This window comes from Lissotriton helveticus, chromosome 1_1, assembly GCF_964261635.1.
Source record: "Lissotriton helveticus chromosome 1_1, aLisHel1.1, whole genome shotgun sequence".
Lineage (NCBI taxonomy): Eukaryota > Metazoa > Chordata > Amphibia > Caudata > Salamandridae > Lissotriton > Lissotriton helveticus.
This window is the reverse complement of record NC_136057.1, coordinates 1,181,170,706-1,181,186,537: the sequence shown is the minus strand read 5'-3', so window position 1 is coordinate 1,181,186,537 and position 15,832 is coordinate 1,181,170,706. Positions and strand designations below refer to the sequence as shown.

At 43.6% G+C, this 15,832-nt stretch overlaps 1 protein-coding gene across 2 annotated transcripts in view; it reads left to right on the top strand.

Annotated features, from left to right (window-relative positions):
- RSBN1L (round spermatid basic protein 1 like) overlaps positions 1–15,107 on the top strand; it is a 281,128-nt gene extending 266,021 nt beyond the window's left edge. For both annotated transcript variants that reach the window (XM_078679246.1, XM_078679237.1), the window contains exon 8: positions 13,546–15,107. In XM_078679246.1, the coding sequence (XP_078535372.1) occupies positions 13,546–14,193 (648 nt within the window). In that variant the 3' untranslated portion in view covers positions 14,194–15,107. The remainder of the gene's footprint in view (positions 1–13,545) is intronic.
- The last annotated feature ends 725 nt before the right edge of the window (positions 15,108–15,832 follow it).

Here is a 15,832-nt window from a genome sequence, read left to right as displayed (position 1 = left end):
GCAATATTGACTTAATTTGCTTCTCTACTCTTTGGAGGAATACATTTCCCACATGAACATTTTATACTTTTGACTCTTTTATATGTGTGTGCTTCTTGCTTTGTTTTGCATTGTATTAATTTTAGGGATTCTTGGACCATTGGCCTTAAGAGTCAGCATCTACTGTTTGAGGAAACTGTACAGAGTGCAGTAATACTATATCACAATTGTTCTGGTAGCTTTGGTATCAGTAAGGAGGATTGCATTGCCAGCACTCATACCTATGCGGAATCTTAACCTGTGCATGACTAATGAAGGCCCAATTTGAGCTTGTGCACAAAGGAGGACTCAAATTACGGAAAATGAAGATGGCATTCCTGCTTGCCTCATTACGAAGAGTAAGTGAATTGCAAGCACTCAAAGAGGAGGAATCATACCTAAGATGCAGAAAGACAAGCCTTTTTCCTGCAATCAAAAATGCAGAGGGAGAGAGCACTGCACACACCTGAGGTCAGTAGAGTGCTAATGTATTACCCACAGGAAACAGGTGATTGTTGCAAAGAGAACCAGTTCTTACTCCAGTATTGGAACTTTCATAGATTCCCATAGCTTGTATCATTCACCGTTGTCGGAATGGGAGCCTCGGTAAATAAAAAATAACATAGCAGTAGGAACAAAAGAGAAAGAAAGGCCTAGGTCTCCTTTTGTAGCATATCCACCTCTTTTTGCAAAAGAGACAAATAAACCTGCAAGATCTGAGAAGAAAATCCGTCCATCGACGACGACAATGACAGGTACGTCGACGATGGCATCTAAGATTCACCTGGCGTCGATTCCAGCTCCGTCGACCGGCACGTCGTCGAGAGCTTCGCCAACGACAACTTCGGCGACGCTACAGGTACCTGTCACAACGTAGTCGACTATGTTAACTACCTCAACGTGGACGATGATGACGCCGAAGATGGTGTCGACGACTATGTTGATGACAACATTTACAATGGTACTGACGACAAGCTCATCGACGATCAGTCCTTAATCGTCGACGATTCACTCCGTCGACGATTCCTTCAACGACGACCTCATCGACGATACAGAAAGTTCAAATCTCAATAAAAAGACACCAAATTACACCAGAAATGACATCTCCTCATAGAGTGACACCATTACCTCCGGCATTGCTCCTGGAAGAGGAATATTCAGAGGAGGATGAGGGTCCTTATGGGGATGCTTACAGTCCATCCCAACTTCAAGTAAAATACCAAGTCTGAAGATTATTACATGGAACAACAACAATACCTTCCATGTGATAGACCTCAAGAGCAATCACAACAGCGTATGGTGGCCATGCCGTCTTCACTTATTAGTGACTTACAAATCATGGTGTTAGATTATAAGAGGAGGTTTCCATCTCAAGCCTCTGATCAGCAATCAATGCAACCGCCGCCTCCACGACCTCCGACCTATTCTTCTACTACAGTGGCTCCGCAATTACCTCAACCTCCGTAACCAATAGAAGGGCGCCAGAATATCGTCACTGTGCATAATGATGAGGATTCAACAGATGATGATCAAAATGCAGAACAGGTCCCGAATCCAGATAGGGAATGGGACGATTATGTCATCCCGGATCCTGCTTCACCATCACTGGACCCCATAGATTCTCCTCCAGCAGACATCAGAGGTTTCCATAATCTTATGGAGAGGGCTTCCCATTCCAACTGTACAATTGGAATGCTTTCTCTATGATTTTAAGGAGCCCTAGAGGAAATCCATACGTTCTATCTAAATTATGGAACATGTATGGAGTGAGGGAATAAAAGTGATGCAATCTCCAGCTACAGTCATCTCTGTTCATCCGCGACTGGAGAAAAAATATAAGGCTCCAGAAGATAGTCCTGCTTGCCTGGTTGGCCAACCGAAGCCGGACTCTTATCTCTCAGACGGCTCAAAGGAAGTCAAAAAATCCATTGGCGCCCCTTACCACACCTCCGAATTAGGCGGGTAAGCGTTTAGATAATGTGGGAAAGAGGTTTTCCTCTGTCAAGCCTCCTGGTTAGAGCGGCCAATGCACTAGCAATTTTGGGACGATCTGATCGCCAAATGTGGTGCGATTTATCTCCCTTTATGGATCAACTACCTGATGGTTCCAAGGCTGAAGCGAAGAAGATCCTGGAGGAAGGACAGCGGTCTTCTTCAGAAATCATCGATTGCACAATGGACATTGCCACCACTGCTTTTCGCGCCTTGGCAGGTTCAGCTGTTCTGAGACGGCAAGGCTGGCTTTGGGCTACCTGGTTTCGCCCAGAAGTTCAGAATAAGATCTTAGATTTGCCATTTGATGGAGAAATGCTTTTTGGAAAGCATGTGGACGACGCTCTGCAGGACATCAAAACAGACACAGAGACGGCAAGGTCCCTGGGGACATTGCAATACCGCAAAGTGCCTTTCCGTGGTTCAAGAGGAAAGGGTTTTTCGACATACAGAGGAGGGTACCAACAGCGCTACTCTTCCTATTCGCAGTCTTCACAGTAGTACAAACCTCAGTACTCCAAGCCAAGGCCAATCGGCGTCTTTCTCTCACCAACCTTCAGGAGCATGACAGGGGCGTCAGGGGAGAGATTCCTCTAAACTCCAATAGTGGCTTTCCGGCTCTGTCTACTGTACCTTCACCCCCTGTAACATCAGTGGGGGGCAGGATATCACAATGCCTCCACAGCTGGGAGATCATAACATCAGATTGGTGGGTCCTCAATATCATCCGGTTTGGCCACACGTTAAAGTTTCAACACCTCTCACCTTCCCGAGCACCTCGCGCCAGCGAATCAAAACTTGTACATCTTCTAAGTCTCAAAGCTCATCAACTGCTCATCAAAGGAGCGATAGAGCCAGTACCTCTATCCCAACGAGGCAAAGGTTTCTATTCCTGTTTTTCCTGGTTCGCAAGACGGAAGAAAAATGGCACCAAATCTTAGACCTGAGGGATCTCAACACCTATCTCATAAAACTCTCGTTTCGGATGGTATCTCTTCAGGATATCTTGCGTCTCCTGAATCCAGGCGATTACATGGCAACTCTGGATCTCGAGGACGCATACTTCCATGTTCCTATCCATCCAGCTCACAGGAGATTTCTACGCTTCACAGTAAGAAATTAAGGCAGGCATCTGGGAGTCTCTGCTTGACCCATCAGTCCTGGGTAACAGTAGTAAATTCTGGGAAATTATTAACAAACCTCTGTTCGATGACCCCAGTGACATCTCACTTGGCACTAACATCCCAGAGAAGGAGTGGGTTATCCACTTTGGTGCAATTTTTAAAAGCAATGAGCAGCAGGCAGAATACGGTCCTTTGTCTCCTAAGGAGAAATTTTTGTGCTTTTCAGTTAACGAAGTAGAGAAGGGCATTCAAGGGTTAACCAGCAACAAGGCCCCTGGCCCGGATGGTCTGCCTCCGGACCTTTTTAAATCTTGTATCTCACTATGGGCCCCTGTCCTTACAGCTGTAGTAAATGCAGCCACGATCTTTGGATGTCCAAAGTCGTGGGGGGCATCGACTATAGTACCCGTATTTAAAAAGGGTGATCGTAGAAGTCCGTCATGCTACAGGCCAATATCTTTAATCAATTCTGTAGCCAAAGTGGTAGGGGGAGTAATCTTGAATAGACTAACTGCATGGGCAAATGAGAACAATGTTATATCCCCAATACAATACGGCTTCAGACCTGGACACTCGACAGTTACCCAGTGCCTGAACCTGTATCTGATTATAGGAAAATATACCATGGCCCGGCAGGGAACAGTCCACATGGCTTTTATGGACTTATCGTCCGCATTCGACTGCGTGGACAGAGGCAAGTTATGGGACACCCTGTCAAAGATGGGTGTAGAGCAGAACTTAATTCATTTACTGGCTGACCTGCACTCTGACACAAGAGCTAATGTTCGATACACCCAGGACCTGAAAGTGACGGGGGATATCAGAATTAATCGTGGTGTTCGACAGGGATGTATCCTAGCCCCATTCCTTTTTAACTTGTATATCAACGAGTTAGAGGAATACTTGCTAAAAACTGGAGCAGATTACCCCTATGTAGGACAGAAAGGCGTCCCAGTCCTGCTTTATGCGGACAATGCTGTCCTTATTTCTAGGACAGCAATCGGCCTTCAGACACTTTTAAACTCCTTTTTTAACTTCATGGAGTCCCGAGGCTTAAGCATTAACAACTCTAAGTCTTATGTTATGAAGACAGGCCTGGGGTCACGAAAACCCAACTTTTTAAATATAAACAGGGAAAAAATTCCAACCACCAGAACCTTCTCATACCTCGGGGTCCTTTTTGACCACCAACTATCTTGGGGCCCCGCTATCCTGAGAAAGAAGGGCGAGGTAACCTGTGTCAATGCGGCTATACTTAACTTCGCAAGAAAAATTGGCAATAGCCCGGTGGCTGCCTTGCTTAAATTATATCAGGCAAAGAGCATCGCCGTTGCTTGCTACGGAAGCGAGCTCTGGGGATATAGCCGGACGCGAGACCTGGAGGTTGTAGAAAATAATTTCCTGAAGCAGATACTGAGGCTGCCAAGGGGAACGGGTAACTTCCCTGTACATGAGGAGCTAGGGGTGTCTTACTTAAGTGACAGAATAGCAGTTAATCCCCTGCTGTGTTGGATGAACTGTTGGCTAAATAATGATATACCTCTTACCCATGATATACTAAAAGAAGCCCTAACATGGGAGGGTAGGTCTAAGGTCCCGTGGCTGAAGTATATTTGTGATTTTTTTACTGCAATAGGACAATCTGATTTGTTTTTAATCCCAAACTCTATTACCAAATTGGACGTCACCCTTATGAAAAATACATTCTTGACTACTAGGTATTTAGCTCGGGAAGAGGTTGAGCTACAGAGAGACAGTGTTAGGAAACACGCATTACTCAAAACCTGTCTACAAATGGAACCATACCTATCATGGCCCATGACAGGCTACGAACGCTATTTATTAACAAGGTTCCGCTTTGATTTGTTTCACCTTTTACTGGCAGTACCGAGTGGGGCCCTTCGAGGTCAAGTGTTGCCAGCTTGTGGCTGCGACGGAAAGTCTCCGCAAGACCTGGCGCACTTTTTATTTAGTTGCCCTTTTTATATAGTACCCCGGAAGTTATATTTAAAACCACGCCTCAAGGAACTGAAATTTGCACAGATTAAACCAGCACTTTATTACCTTCAACTCCTGAATTGTGACTGCACCTTACATGTATGTAGCTTCCTGAAACTAGCAATTAAATTCAGGAAAAGTATGGAGGGATAACTATGCTGCTGTTGTTAGGCATAATGCCACTTTTTACCTTTGTTATAATTATTTATATTTTTAAAATGTATATTCTGCCTGTTACTCTTGTCTTATAATGTTTACATAATCTCGTGTCATAAATGGAATGGATCACTTGCTTTTTTAACTGTAGGTTTATTAATTGTGCTTTTATGATTGTAAAACTAACAATCGAATAAAGTTATTTGAACTTGAACTTGAACTATCCACCCAGCTCACAGGAGATTTCTACGCTTCACAGTAGCCAAGAGCCACTTTCAGTTCAAGGTCCTGCCTTCCGGACTCAGATCCGCTCCGCAGATTTTCACGAAGGTATTGGCTCCAGTTGCAGCGTTTCTCAGAAAACAGTCACTGCAGGTTTTTCCCTACCTGGACGACTGGTTAATAAAAGATCCATCATCTTAAGCGATTACAAGGGCAGTCGAAATTTGCATTCAGCTTTTCAATCATCTGGGTCTTCCACTCAACAGAGAAGTCAGTCCTTTTTCCATCCAGATCGGCCAAGTTTCTAGGGTCCATTCAGGATACAACTTGTTGCAAAACTTTCCAATCAGAGGAAAGACAGGAAAGGCACATTTTTTCTGCCCGTCAATTGCAAAGAAGACGGACTCGGTCTGTCCGCCGTTACAAATCCCTCCTAGGATCGATTTCATCCTGCATTTCCTTAATTCCTCATTGCAGACTGCGTATGCGCCCATTACAAGAACAACTGGACATGCAATGGCGCCAGGCAGAAGGCTCATTCGATGACAAGATAAGGATTACTCCTCTTATGAAAGAGGCGGTCAGCTGGTGGACGATCAAAGACAATATCTCAAAAGTCCTCACTTTCACGGTTGCTCCAGCTCCTTTGATACTGACCACTGACGCCTCTCTAGTAGGCTGGGGAGCTGTTTTGCAAGACCTTCTAGTAAGCGATCACTGGCAACCCGAACAACACACTATCCACATCAATCTTCTAGAGCTCAAGGCGGTTCGTTTGGCTTTACAAGCTTTCCTTCCAAGGATTCAGAACTCTGGAGCTCAAGGTGATTTGTTTGGCTTTACAAGCTTTCCTTCCGAGGATTCGGAACTCCACCGTCCTGGTCCGAACAGACAACACGACAGCCATGCACTATGTGAACAAACAAGGTGGAACGAGATCTCAACTTCTTTCCAAGGAGGCCCGAGAGATCTGGGAATGGGCAATTCTTCACAAAGTCGCTCTCTCAGCAGAGCATCTTCCAGGTACCCTCAACACGACAGCAGATACATTGAGTCATCTGAAGTCAGTCTGTCACGAGTGGGAACTGGATCAAGGCACTCTAAACAGTATTTTTGCTTGTTGGGGCACTCTGTTCATAGACCTGTTCGCTACCCCAGACAACAGGAAATGCAGTTTTTACGCAAGCAGGGATCACCATCGAGGATCGTTGGGTAATGCCCTTTCTCATTTGTTTACGCCTTTCCGCCAATTTCCCTGATTCCAAGATTACTCCGGAAGCTCAAAATGGAACCCTGCACCGGCGTGGCCCCACCAGTTCTAGTTCAAGGAACTTCTCCTATTCTCTCAATATCAGCCACTTCACCTGCGTCCCATTCCTTCTCTATTGACGATGTCCCAGGGCCAAGTGGTACATCTGGATCCGAGCTCACTTCAATTGACAGCGTGGCTCCTGATCACCGAGAGTTCCAGAATTTAAATATCCCTCAAGAATGTAAAGAGGTTTTAGCTCAAGCCCGTGCACCAAGTACAAATAAAACCTATCGCTCAAAATGGATTTTTTTTGTTTGTGGTGCCACAGAGAAAACCTTCATCCGTTCTCTTCTGGCAAAGTCAGGTCTTGCACATTCTTTCATCAAGGTACACCTGGCAGCTATATTCTCTCTGGTCTGCAAGAATTGTCAAACAATTTCTGAAAGGACTCTTTAGGGTTTTTCCTCCAGTTCGACCTCTGCCTCCCATGTGGCAACTCAACTTGGTTCTCGCTCATCTCATGAGACCTCCGTTTGAGCCTATTCATAGAGCGTATCTTAAATTTCTGTCTAGGAAGGTGGCTCTTCTTCTCGCCTTGACGTCAGCCAGAAGGGTTGGAGAACTTCAGGCTCTCACGATTAAGGAACCTTTTTTACAGTTTAAAAATGACACTGATTCTAAGAACAAATCCGAAATGTATTCCAAAGGTCCCTTCGGATTTCCACTTGAATGAGCCTGTCATTCTAAAATCTTTTTTCCCTCGACCTACAACTCCGGCAGAAAGGTCTTTTCATTCCTTGGATGTCCGGAGATGTTTGAAATTTTATCTACAGCGCACAAAGGATTTCAGCAAATCTACCCAACTCTGTTGCTTTTAGTGCTCCTCGAAAAGGTTTTCACCTTTCAAAACAAGGGATTTCTCGTTCGATTGCCAGCGAAATTCACTACTGTCACCAGGCGGTGGGTAAGCCGTTAGAAGGACGTGTCCGGGCTCACTCCACAAGATCAGTTTCATCGTCTGCTGCTCTTGTGGAGTGAGCATTCATTTCGCGGTCTAGTGGTTGGGTCCGGAATCGTAGTCCTTTTTTTTTTTTTTTTCGTCGGCCAGGTGGGCGTCAACGTCCCACCTTTTGGTGTACTTCCTGTGACGTCTGCACGCTTCCTACTGAAGCTCCCACATTTGGGCGCCATCTTCAGATTCTTTTTTCCGCCGTTGCAGAGCAGGGTGTTCCCCGGCGACAAGAGAGCAATGGCCCTGCTGAAGGAGACGCGCCTCTACCAGAAGGGGCTAGCTCTGAGAGTGAGGACCGCAAACAAGATCATGGGCATGATGGCCTCCTGCATACATCTGGTCCCAAATGTACGGCTCCACATGAGACCATTCCAGGAATGGCTGCAAGAAAAATGGTCACAAGCTACAGGAAGTTGGGAAGATCTAGTGGTTGGAACGCACGCAGTGCAGGAGGAGATGTCGTGGTGGAACAAGGAGAACATAACGGAGGGGAAGCCTTTAACACCACCGACCCCAACGGTGACCATCACCACAGACGCATCCCAGAAGGGATGGGGAGCTCACATGAGCAAGCTCAGGGTGAGGGGTCTGTGGACTCCAGCGGATGCGGTCAAACACATCAACTACCTGGAACTAAAGACAGTGTTCCTCACCCTGAAGGCCTTCCAGACAAAACTGTACAACCAGAGAGTGTTGATCCAGACAGACAACATGACAACTATGTTCTACATCAACAAGCAGGGAGGAACACAATCAGCCCAGCTAATCTAACCTAGCACAGGAGATATGGAGATGGGCCATCCCACTAAAAATAGACCTGCTAGCCATACGCCTACCAGGGAAGGACAATGTGGAAGCAAACTGGCTCAGCAGACAGACATCGGCCTCCCACGAGTGGGAGCTCCATACACAGGAAACGCAAAGGCTATTCAGAAGGTGGGGAACACCGACAATAGACCTATTTGCAACACGCCAGAATGCAAAATGCCGAAACTTCGCATCCAGGCAACCAGGGGAAGGGTCCCTGGGTAATGCCCTATGGATAAGCTGGTCGAAAACATTTGCTTACACTTTTCCCCCGATACCCCTGATACACAGAGTACTCAAGAAGTGCAGAACCGGCAACATGACTCTGATCCTGGTGGCACCCCAGTGGGCCAGGCAGACCTGGTACACACAGATAATGGAAATGGAAATCCGAGGCTCTCTCAGGAGGGTTCTATGGGGTGAGGCTAATCTGATTGGCTGTTGCATGTTTTTGTGTCTCTTTTGCAAAAAGAGGTGGATATGCTACAAAATGAGGAGACCTAGGCCTTTCTTTCTCTTTTGTTCCTACTGCTAAGTTATTTTTTATTTACTGAGGCTCCCATTCAGACGACGGGGAATGATACAAGCTATGGGAATCGGAAAGCTACCAATACTGGAGAACCAAAGTTACAGGTAAGTAACTTGTTTTCTTCATTTCATTGGTAGTGGCAAATAGAGTTTCCTGTTGCAAAAGGTGCCATCGAAAGATGGATAGTGCAAACCATACAATACAGTACAGCCTGGTGAGGAAAACACTGGACAGTAATTCAAGAGCACATTCTGATGGGAGCCTTACTAGCATTCAGAGCTAATGTCTCTATAACCAAAATTTGCAATGCAGCCACAGTCCTCAAACCATACATACGAGGAACACTGCTTAAAAAGAAAAATCGAGGGCAATTGAGAAACTAATGCTCAATCAACCCCCTGCATTTGTTTTAATCTATGTCCACGATACCCTACAAATAAAGAAGATTCCTTTAGGCTATACAGCAAGGCATTTTTGACCTTCTTTCTTGCCTGGATCGCTGCATTTCCCAGAGAAACATGTTATATAAGAACTACCATCCTTATGGTTTTGTCCGACCTGGTGGTATTAACCTACCAGGGTGTAGATAGGTGCTAATGATGAAGCATATTATGATTCAGTCAGTGAGATGTCAACTCCAAAATCTTTGGATACTTTGGTAGGATCGTGAAGTGGTGTCTTACCTAGTTTCAGTTGTTTTACTTCAACCTAGTTGCCCTTTTTGTGAGTAAAACACTGCTTTGGGGACATCCATGCTAATAGGCTTTGTTGGGTAAAAAGATTGTGAGACACCGGGTTGCAAACAAACTCTATCTTCAACCCAACCCTCTATTTGGAGGTGGTACAGGTAGGTAAAACATCGGCAACATCTAGAGGTTTCATGCTGCAAAAGGAAAAAGTAATTACTTGTTAACTTACTGGGTTCAAATGTGACCCTCCCACCTCCCCATTGAAGAGGGTATTCTTAGTTCTGTTCTGAGCAAGTTAAGACAGTGTCTGGACACGGCAAAGAGGTGTAGGTTTAAGTAAAAGGTGAGAAAACACTACATTAACTAGATAAGCCCTAAGAGCACAGTTCACTATGAAGGGTATAAAATCTGAAGATGGCAACCACACACTAGGGCATACATATGACATCATAGTGGAATGACATTACCCAGCTACTGTCTGACACCTAACAAGATAAAAGAAAAATATTGGCATTTCCAAACCTAACCACTAGATGGTGGAATAATTAAAGCATGTGAATCCTGAAGTCTTCCAGCTTCATTCAGGTCTACAAGGATAGGGTTGGTCTTGGAATTACAACTAACTAAACTCATTGACCAATTTGACCTCCTCAACCCTCATCAATCAGGCTTCCGAGGGAAACATAGCACAGAAACAGCTATGACACACATAATTGATGACGCCCTCCAAATTCTTGATCGCAATGAGTCCTGCCTCCTCATCCTTCTTGACCTCTCGTCAGCATTTGACACGGTCAAACATGAGAACTTGCTGGAGCTGCTTAGCATTAGAATGGGTCTATCGGGAACTGTTCTCAAATGGTTTTCGTCCTTCCTTCACAACCGATCACAGAAGTTCAAGATCGACAATGTGCTATCTACACCTGTGCCTGCAGATCTAGGTGTTCCACAAGGATCCTCCCTCTCCCCCACACTGTTCAACCTCGTCATGGAACCGCTCGCCACCTTGCTTCAAGCTTCCAATGTCCAATTCCATATGTACGCTGACGACACACAACTCTACCTAAAGCTACAATCCCCGGAAGATATCAAACACCTGAATTCCACGCTTATTAACACTCAATCCTGGCTGGCCGATAATCACCTCAAACTAAATGCTCTGAAAACCGAGTTCCTACTCATCTCACCCCCGGCGAAAATCTCCACCACCCAAACCTGGCTCAATAACCTATCAGCACTCAATGTCCAACCTACCATCGTGGATTCGGCAAAATCCCTAGGCATCACACTCGACGCCAAACTCAACATGCAGCAGCACGTGAGCAAAGCCAAGAAAAGCAGCTAATTTCCAAATCAACACATTGAGGAAAATTAAACCCTTCCTCCCTGCTGAAGACTTCCAAACTGCGGTACAAGCTTTAGTCATCCCTCGAATAGACTACGGAATTGTGGCCCTCAGCGGACTCCTGCTATCCACAACTGCACCCTTAAGAGCCTCCCTGAACGCTGCAGCGAGACTCATTACTGGCTCAAGAAAACATTCGCACATATCCCCAGACTTAAAGTCCCTAAAATGGCTGCCTTTTGAAGCCAGAATACAGCTAAAAATTGCAGTTATGACACACGCGGCCGTGCACCATAATGCACCCAACTACCTCGCTCAAAAGTTGTCCATATCAGGAGGTTCGAGATCCAACAGAAGTACAAAAAATCTACTCCTGAAACCTCGTAGATTCCGGAAAGAGAAAACATACAAGCGCTCCTTCTCAGGAATGGCACCCAGGATCTGGAATGCGCTCCCTCCTGAAACCAGGCTGATCTCCTCCACTGCACTCTTCAAGAAAGAGGTGAAAACAATCCTTCTGGCCAAGATCTTCTGAACCGTATTGGTGCTGGTTCAGGGACTCTGCATTGCTTTGTATGACTGCTCATCTTTTCCTCTGACACTATACTTCCAACATGATGGTGTCACTACTATTACTTCCAACATGATGGTGTCACTACTACGCTATTCTCTTACTACCGACCAATATTTGATACACGTTGGTTTTCTGATTCACTCTCCCGATGCCCACACTCAGTGTTCACTCTACACTAAGACATTGATATAAGCCATTCACACACCCAAAGTGTACCTGAACAACTCGGTAGTGGGATCAATGACTTGTACTGTTTTATATAATTTGTTTACTTGATTGTATACTGATTGTATACTGATATGTTTTATGTATGTTATTACTACCCGACCATGTTAGTGACTACTATATTGCTCCCATTATCTCTGTTCACTCCTACTGCCCCTACCCTGTCTTTGTGAAGCGCTCTGATATCTGTAAGGATCCTGTTCGCGCTATATAAAACTTTGAATAAATAAATAAATAAAGTGGTTTCTCCTTTCCACCACAGGTATGCTATAGAGCTCCCAGTCTTCTTCCCTCAACCAGACTGTGTAACAGGAAGAGTCCTACACATCCTTGATGTCAAATGGGCTCTCATGTACTACTTCGACAGGACCATGCCCTTCCTTAAAGCGGACTGGCAGTTCGTAGTCTTTACTAAACTCCACATGTGCCAACCTATTTCTAAATCCCATGTTGTCATGTGTATAGTCAAGTGCATCCAATCTTGGTATCATCAAGCCAAAAGCTTGTTACTCCCAGGGTGCACTCTATACAGAAAAAAATGGTCTTCCTTTGCAATATCCCCGTAGCGGATGTATGCAAAGCACCTACATGGTCAACCCCACACACTTTCACTAAGCAGTACTGTATAGATATCTTAGACCACCAACAAGCAATGGTTGGCCAAACAGTCCTAAGGACTTCTGCGTCATGGAAACACTAGCCACAGCTTATAGCAGAACACTGCTTTACAGTCTATAGAGAGCATGCGTATCTACCGCAGCACATGCTACAAACTGAAGTGTTACTTACTCTGTAAGTATCTGTTTGTAGTCCTGTAGACTCGCATGCACCCATCCTCCTCAATGGAAGTGTGTGGCTCTACTTGCAGATCTCTTTTATTAAGTAACTCCTTTCATAATACACATGTGCACCATACTACTTTCACTCCCTACTTCATATGTACTCTCACCCACTGGGTGTAAAACCATCTAATGTGTAGTCATGAGCATTGCCGGGTAAGTGGGGGGAGTCACAGTGCATATTGTGACTCATAAGCCTTGCTTCAAAGAAAAGAACTTGCGAATGTCTGAGACAAACATTAGATTTTTGGGCTATGTAGAGCAAGTGAATCTAGAGCACAACACTAGAAACAGATGATTTCAGTGTAAGTAACATTTTTCGCATTAACTGATCAATGGAATGACAAACACTCGCTGAAAAGAAAAAAAGAAAACGTCCTTAGCGCACCCATGCGTTCACATATTACACCATAGTTTTGAAGATCTAACAAATTCCCCTTTCAGTCCTACGGAAACAATGTATAAAACAAATACTCTACTAACCTCTCTCGACCAAACACCAAAAGACACAATCAGTGGTACTCCCAGCTCACAGGCTTCCACAAAAGGGCACTCAGATTGAGAAAGTGCTACAGTGCCATAATAATGGCAGTAAGTTCTACACAGCAAAACTATTCAAGGTATACATTCAGGACTGATCACAAAGTATATAACGTTGATGTTAGGTCCTTTCAGAACATCATGTTTTGATTGTATTTTTATGTATACTTATGTAGGTTTCTTTGTCACTATGGAGTGAACACGTTTCTTACTCTTTTCACAGTGTGTTCAATGGGTTGATGATGCGAAACTTAACCAGCTGCGAAGGGAAGGTATTCGATATGCCAGGATTCAGTTATATGATGACGACATTTACTTCATTCCTAGGAATGTTGTCCACCAGTTTAAGACGGTGTCTGCGGTATGCAGCTTAGCTTGGCACATCAGGCTCAACATGTACCATCTGAAGACAGAATCGTCCCCAAAAAACGCTGGTGCTGAAGAACTGGGTGTGTCAGCAGACAAAGGATGTTTAAGTACTGTGGATGAAATCGACAGCAAAATCTCTAATATCAACAATACCTCTAGTTCATCATTTTCAGATATTCACCTTATGAAAGATGTACAGAATTTACAACCCATAAAACTTGAACCTATTTCACCTTTTCAACTTGGAGAGCAGTTCATGAATGTTAAACTTCCAGAACCTGCAGTGGTAACTAATGACCGGGGTTGTCAGGATGTTGAAAGAAATCCTGATCATGCTGAAGATTTGAAAATCAAGATTGAAATGAACTCTAAATTAGGCCTCAATAATAAAGACTTGCGGAATGACCTATTCCCTAAAAGTCACAGAACTCCAGAGGATACGAGGCAGCAAAGTTCAACAAACCCAAGTCTGCATGCACAACCTGATGACCTTTTGTGCTAAAATTGTACATATGGTTTTAGAACTTTTTTTTATTGTAATAATGTAAAGATACATTAATTTTGTGACGCAAGCTTAGGACTTGCTCACAAGTCTGTTACGGAAAATAGTTTATGTAGCTTTGTAACATTCCTCAGTGCCTGTCCATAACTGTGAAATATCAAAGCACTTAGGGCCAGATGCACTGTAAACAATGCAGGTTTAACATAAAAGAAGTCTTTAAATACATTTTGAGTTTTAGACTAGAGCTGACATTAACATATATATTTTTTGTAAGATGAGCCAGAATTCTTTTTGACAATTCCAGGCTTTTCCATAGAGCTTATTTATACCAATTTTCATTTTAAACGTGTCAGCACTGTAGTGTAAATAGCTTTTTTAAAATCTTTTTAGTGTGATTTATACTGAAATGTGAGCCGCTTAATAAAGGTTCAACACAAGATTGGTTTTTTTTATTTTGGGGTTTGAAGAAGCTCCTTTCAAATGTAAATTTGGATCACTTTTGTTCTCTTTTGCTACTGTGTGCTGGTGTACTGTAGCATGGTAGAAGCATCATTTTTCTGTTCAAAATTATATTGACTCGGAATTTCGAGATTCCTTACTATGAGATGTAGTCAGAAGTATTTTTCTCTCAGCTAAAGCATCTGTGATGATGGAAAGCCTTGCACTAGACAAGGCCCTAAATGCAAAGGGCAGCAAAAATATTTGTATGAGAATCCACATGAAACCTAATAAGTAAAGTGTTTGGAAGTTACCAAATTTGCTTGTGTATTAACCGGGCATCGCTTGGGGATCAATGCACCAAAATCATTGTCTAAATATCTGATTCCCCCATCCCTTTATTTTGTGGCCAATGATGATGGGTTGACTATGCATCGTATACATGAATCAATAAATGCATTCCAAAATTAATATAATTGCAGAATTGACTGTAAAGTTATGTGCAGCTTTAGTAAGCAGATTACTAAACTAGAATCAAAATATTAAATATCTGCCATGAGATTGTTTTTTCTGTTGATGGCTCAGAAGCGGCGATCCAAATGTTCTGTAAATATTTATTTTTCTGTTATTTGTACTCCAGTAGAGAATTCTGTCCAAAACAAAAGTTCTGAAAGCGCGATTATATTTGCATCTAAAAAGAATGTTGCTAAAAGGTAGTTGCATTTTCAGTGTTCCCAATTTTTTGTGGTTGGGAGTATCCTACCCTGCCAACTTGGCCAAATAGAAAAAACATGTTTACCATTCATTTTAAATACCATGAGACAGAGGTCTGTTTGTACTACCAGGATCTATTTACATAATACACTATACTAGTCTGTACTGGCAAGAAGTTGTGATTCTGCCTGTTGGCTTTCTCTAGCAAAAAATCTGCAGCTGAAACCCAAGCACTTACGTAGACTGTCAGTACTCCAATGACAATATGGTATATGAGCCCTCGACCAAGCTTTTGCTACATAAAATATGTATATATGGCAACATTTCTCAGTAAAATAAATTGCACTGTAAATATTTTCTTTGCAGGTTAACAAAAGACTATAAGTTTGCAGAACTTAATTTTTTTCCTCAGAAGATGGCAGTTACATCCAAATAGTAATTAATTTGTTAAAAAGTGATTGAACACCTCTAACACAATTTTCATTTT